At 35.7% G+C, this 6,176-nt stretch overlaps 1 protein-coding gene across 1 annotated transcript in view; it reads right to left on the reverse strand.

Moving 5' to 3' along the window:
• The window catches only part of THOC2 (THO complex 2), a 38,660-nt gene that overhangs the window by 24,819 nt on the left and 7,665 nt on the right, over positions 1–6,176 (reverse strand). The window contains exons 2-6 of the mRNA XM_042027377.1: positions 5,254–5,426; positions 4,913–5,108; positions 2,412–2,453; positions 1,260–1,390; positions 1,072–1,173 (exon numbers count right to left, since the gene is read on the reverse strand). Coding sequence (XP_041883311.1) covers positions 1,072–1,173; positions 1,260–1,390; positions 2,412–2,453; positions 4,913–5,108; positions 5,254–5,426 — 644 coding nt within the window. The remainder of the gene's footprint in view (positions 1–1,071; positions 1,174–1,259; positions 1,391–2,411; positions 2,454–4,912; positions 5,109–5,253; positions 5,427–6,176) is intronic.

Below are 6,176 nucleotides of genomic sequence, written 5' to 3' on the forward strand. Positions count from 1 at the left end.
AATACTACTCCATTGAGAACTGGAAACTGAGAAATCCTCCAAGATGCAGACACTACAGTCAATCCAGTTGTCCCTGTGTTACTATGGACCATATTCTAGCTTCAACTTCAAACACTTTGCTTTCAGAAGTTGTCAGCGAAACCTGTACCACATACACCAAACTACCATGTGATGCTGCTAGTTGCTCCTGAAAATTTAATTTAGCCACAGATCCGTCATTTTTTGTTACATTCTGTTCATTGAGAAACAGTATTTCTTTCTTTGCATTACAGTTCCACACCATTTCCTACTGGAGATTTGAGCTCAACCTGAAACCTGAAGTTGACAGTAAATTATACACACAGCAATCCTCAACAACTGACAGCACTGTGGTTCACCTGCACAACTGAAATCCATCGTACAGGGGAAGGGGGGGAAAGGTTTATGGTGTATGCAGCAAGTCAGAAGGGAATCAAAACAATTGTTCCTGGCTTTCATAGCTCTGAGTCCAAAGTTTTTTATCCAGAAACAATTACTGTCTTGCCTGTATGGAAAGGTTCTGATTATCCACATTGTAACACCACACCACATTTGCTTTTGGCAAATGGAGAACCTAATTCCCTGACAGTGACATCAAATGTGAGGTAAATCTGAAATTGCCGTGAGCCCACTTGAGGATGAGAATAAATAATTCTGTTCAACTTACTGCCATACATTCAAACCTACAGAAAACACAACAAGATTCTTGAGACTCTTTGGACGAGAGTCTGCACACCTAGAGAAAATATGTGGCCCTCGGACATTTCCATAAGCAAAGCAATTTATTGAACACCTTACCCATGCAAAAGGTTGTAAATCATTTAATGGGACATTTTTCAGAGATTAGATACCCTTGTTGCTGACAAATTTGTCTTTATCCTTATTCGATGGGTTTTAACCACAATACATTAAATACTTCATGAACAAGAACTACTGGGGAAATTACTAAGTCATTAGACAGGGAATGTATTTGTCAAGCTTGTTTTCTTCAGCTGGTGATATGCAATACAGTGCAATACAGTTCATAATTATTTATGGGAATAGACTACTTACTTCATGATGTATTTGGCTCGGTCTATGGTTTGAGCTTTAACTTTCACAAGAAGTGGGTGACTATTGTATGTTTCATTCTTCCATTGCCCATAGAGACGGTACCTGGCAAAGTTATACAGGAAAAGGAAGTTCAGTACTGACAATTCAACAGCCCATTCCAAAGGATGGAAACAAATCATTCTACTCACCGGTACTGGTATGGAAAGGTTTTGAACATTCCCCATAATTCCTCAGACATGCATGCATTGCAGTCCATCAAGGAAAGAGATGGAAGCAAGACTTGATCAGTAATACTCAACAAACAGCTGAACAGTGTCTCCTGAGATAAAGACAAAACCCCAAGGTAACCATCAGGAAGTGCCTCAGAAGCAATGTTATACTTGCAATGTGCAGATGCACGAATGGAACATTTTATTAGATTGATAAAAAACCAAGTACACCAAAAGATTAAGACCTCCGGAACAAAGCAAAAATTTAAATAGGACCTAGAAGTATCTCCCATCATAATCATTTAGTAAATAATTTATGGACTATATATACTGCCAATATTTTACCTGCCTATATAAGATACTAGAACAAAGCTGCTGAAATCTTCAGAAGGTTGCATTCATTTTCGAATCAAACATACCATTAAAAAATTGGTATTTTGTGGACTTGCATGAAGTGCAACACAGGAAAAAACAGATTTTGGCAATTGCTTTCAATTATTAAGGTATTCCTCGTTTTTACTTCCATTTTCAAAATGTCAGATAAAAACCTGAAAGCATTATGCATGTTCCCAAGACACAGTACCAATTTCCATGTTTTCAGTATGCTATCCTTGCCCTTTCTTAAACATTTCTCTTTTCCACTGAGCTATTTTAGAGTAACTACAGCAGCAATGAAAAGAAAACCGAAACAAAATGCAAAACCCAGAAGAGATTTTCTCTGCAATGATTCAGGAAATCAGGGTAAATGAGAAAGAGGAACAAGTAACAATGAAAACTGCAGAAACTTCATACTGAAAACTCACTTGTTGAGTTAAAAAAAAAAACCTACTTGTTTTTTGTGTTAGAATTCAACTGGACACTTGGATTTCATTCTGAACAATCTTGATAATAAATTAGAAAATTTCAAAGTAAATAAATTAAGCAATTAAAAAAACCCCAAAACACTGTACTCATAAACACCTCCCCTACTTCTGATTTGTCTTTTCTCTATGCTTTTCCCCACCATGAAGTGTATTTATAGAATAAATAGCTGGAGGATATCCAGCTGATTCCAAGCAAATAAGAAGTAAAATGCACATTTGCTCACAATTAAAATCTTGCATAAAAACACCTTCTTCAAAATAAACTCACCATTTTCTCTTTATCTTCCTGTTTGCTTCCATCAGACTGAAACTATAACAAAGACAACCATGTTAATTGTAGCACAGTTAATGTAACAGTTACAGTTTCAGAACAGGGCTATCTCAGCAAAAGAATAAACCTGAAGGGCCAAGCATTTCTTAAATGTTTAATTTGCCACATCTGTCAGCATTAAAGTATTTTTAAACAGAAATTCAAATGCATGGATGAAATGCATTCCTTACATTTGGAGGGGCTTTGTACAATTTTGTCCAAAAAGAAGTAATAACTAAAGCTACAAGGGAACTTGGTACTACATACGAAATACTGAATTTTCTTACTGGAGAGAAAAAAAAAATGCCTAAGCATTCACCTTCTACCTAAAAAAATCTCAGGACTTCCAATGCAGTTTCCAACAGCCATAGATTATTGCCCCATCTTTCTCTCTCAGTAACACCCTCTTAAACTTTTAGTCTTCCTTATTAAATTTCTTTTTCTCTCTACTTGCTCCACTCACCATGAAAAGCATATTAAGCTATCACACCAGTAAGTGCACAATTATTTTAAAGGTACACTTTAGCATGAAAGCTGCAATGCAGTGTTAGTAGTCTAACTTTTAAACTACTGTATGGGTAAACTTAGAGTCAAATTACCTTCAATTATAAGTATTTCTACTGTGTGTTAAATGTAGTTTCACAACTAGAACATGCTGATGGCAACAATGCATTAAAAATAACTTTCCCTATGTTACCTTAACCACTCTGTCACTGACGAATTTCTTCACAGTTCCAACCTAGAGCAAATAGCTAAAATGTTGCTCATTCTTGCCAGAAACACATTAAACTTATATAAAAGTATATTTACAGTAAACCTGCACAAGAGATTCCTATAACCAAGTAACCTCCATTCCACTGTACATATCCACAGAAACAAGGGCTTTCTCACCAACCTTCAATATTTGAATTACTAAGTAGTCCTAATAGTCTGCTGACAGCAATAAAACGCATTAGTCCCTTAAAATTATAACTTCCAAATTAACTACACTGTCAGTGCAACATAGCTATCACTGAAGTGATATCAGTCTTCTCACTGACCAACAAGAAATGACCATGCTGTAAAGTTAGAGTATTTATCATCAGGAAATCTTACCAGTCTGGATGAGAAACTGCCAAGAAATTATACAGAGATATGGAAGTCGGGAAAGTTTCCATGATTTTATTATAAAGACTACATGACACCCAAAGTTACTGTAGGTCTCTCACCCTATCACTGCGTCTTGGAACCTAACAAGAATAAATTCTCCTGACAATTTGTTGAACAAAAATATCTTCAATCCAAAGAATTACCTATGTTCTTAGCTCTGCATCATCAGATACAGCTGTACATGAAAGCCTCCCCTCAGGCAGTATATGAATTATGAGCATTCCAATATTTATTAGTTGCAGTTGAAATAAAAATACTTTTAAGAAAAAAAAAAGTTATAAAACTGAAAACTTCCCCTCCAGTACCATTTAGATCAATCAACGTCTCCAATTTTCGGTCCTAAGTTAAACTAAAATGCTGGGTAATAAAACCCATGACTTTTAAGTTTTGGGGAAGTGGACTGGTCATTCATTGATAATAATAGTAATTCAAAAAATATTTATTCCAAAGTTTCTCTGAGCTGTTTAAAAAAAAAAAAATTAAACCCCCCTATTGTTGACTTGAGAATAAACCAGAAACTGCTAGTTAAATAGCAAATTGCCAGAAAAGTAGCAAAAGAAATCATTAGCCTCAATCTGAACTACTGGGCACATTTTAAGGGAGTTCAGAATATAAATTCAATTTGGAGCCTTTTAAAACAGGTCATACTGCCAATCCTTCAATAGACACACAGTAAAGATATGGCCAAAAGACAGTAACCCATCTCAAGAGATTAGTTTATTTCTGAAGTTGGCAACTTGAAGTGGCTTCCACATCGAACTCATCCTTAGCAGCATCTAAAGATTTGTCACTGACACAAGATCAATAGCAGCAGCATTTTAACTAGGCAGAACAGGGGGGAGAAAAAAAAACACGGAGTAAAAGGATGCAACATCCCCTGCTTCCCAAGAAACCTAACAGCTAGAACAGAAAGCTGAAATTATTTGCACTCCACATGTATTAGGTTATCAATCTTCATTGACTACATTGTTGAAGTAAAAATGTACAAGGTTCCAGGCAGTCAGTACCATATGTCTGCTGGGTTTTTAATTATACACACAGAGGCAATATTTTAAAATATGAATACCATAATGAGAAATTAGATATCACTAAATATCCTCAGTTATAAACCTAAAGTGCCTAAAGTTGTTCATAAAGATGTCTCTAGATGATAAAATTTATCAAAAGTTAAAATAAGAATCTCCAAGTTTGTCCTTAGTCAAAATTTTGTTTCAGCATTTGAGTATCACACAATTAGCAAGACAAACATTTTTTGACATCAGAATAATTGGTATTTTTCATGTTTTGACCAGCTGTTGTCTCATACCAACCTCTTTCATAAATGCTTTTCCAAGACGTACTACTTTTGCAAATAAAATGGGATCATGGGACAGATGAGGACCAAGGTAACAAAGCATGTTGAACACTTCCTTTCTCAATTCCTCAAAGCTCTCTGCTTGTTTTGGTGCTCTCTTGTTTGGCAAAGAGGAAATTGGTGACCCTTTAGCTCCTTTAGGTACACCAACTCTGAAAAATAAAATGTGCAGCATTTCACATGAAATAGAAGTGCAAATTTTAGAAATGTATCTATAATTAAGCTTATTAGTGAATTCACACTGTAAAGAAATTGTTTTTCCCCTGTGTAGCAGCAGAATTGTGGCTGTTACTTTACCTGCGGTACAGAGGCTCAACTGTCACGTGGACAAGCTGGCAAAGCGCGATCGCAATCGGCTTGTGCGAAGTAGCGTAGAAAGGAGGCATCTGATCCATAATACTTTGTGAATGGTGCCAATCACCAATTTTTAATAAGGCTTCCAATAAGCCAAGTTTCTGATTATCAGGAGGCTGCAAGATAATAAAGAAAAAATATGTTCATAAAGCCTCCTTAATACTTCTCCTTAAGCAGCAATCCACAGCTAGAGAAAAAGCCTTGTATTTTAACTGTGTAATAAAAACATATGCAAAATAAAACTTAGCTAGACATTCAGACAAAAAGCAAACTTCAAAAGAAATTATAAACCAGTCCACATAGAATTTAACATCTGGACCAAAGAAAAAGTTAAAAATAGAACAGAAATTTATTAAGTTGTCTGATTTACGCCTGATCACATACTTTTCAAACTGTCACAATCTATTGCAGCTTATTTCCTTACAGGACATTTTAAGAAGAATGCAAGCACTTAAGAATCGTATATGCTGTGTGTTTTTCTGGGTCTAAAAGCACAAACTTCTCTTGCAAAAGCAGATTAGAATAAAATAAAAGCTAAGCCACATTCAAACTCTATCTTAGTCTGCCTGTACCATGTTTCACATTAGCATCTATTCTAGGAGACTCTAGACTTAAGTGCAAGTCTACACAAAGTTTCCCTTCGCAATACAGCTTAAGAGGAAATTGGACTCTAAAATTAAGATCATGCCCTGAAGCACTTTTTCAGGGGCACAGTACTGATATATTTTATTGTTATAAATTGGTTTTCCCTGGCCTCCAAGGTAAAAGTCTATTCTTAAGTGACTAACAGTAAGGAACACTAGCTGTAAGTAACTACAAGGCTAAGATGACACCCAGGGAAGGAAGACTATAAATCTAGGACAAAA

The sequence above is a fragment of the Corvus kubaryi genome, unplaced genomic scaffold (assembly GCF_017639235.1).
Source record: "Corvus kubaryi isolate FWS band 111438036 unplaced genomic scaffold, C.kubaryi_AGA036_p1.0 130, whole genome shotgun sequence".
Classification (NCBI taxonomy): Eukaryota; Metazoa; Chordata; class Aves; order Passeriformes; family Corvidae; genus Corvus; species Corvus kubaryi.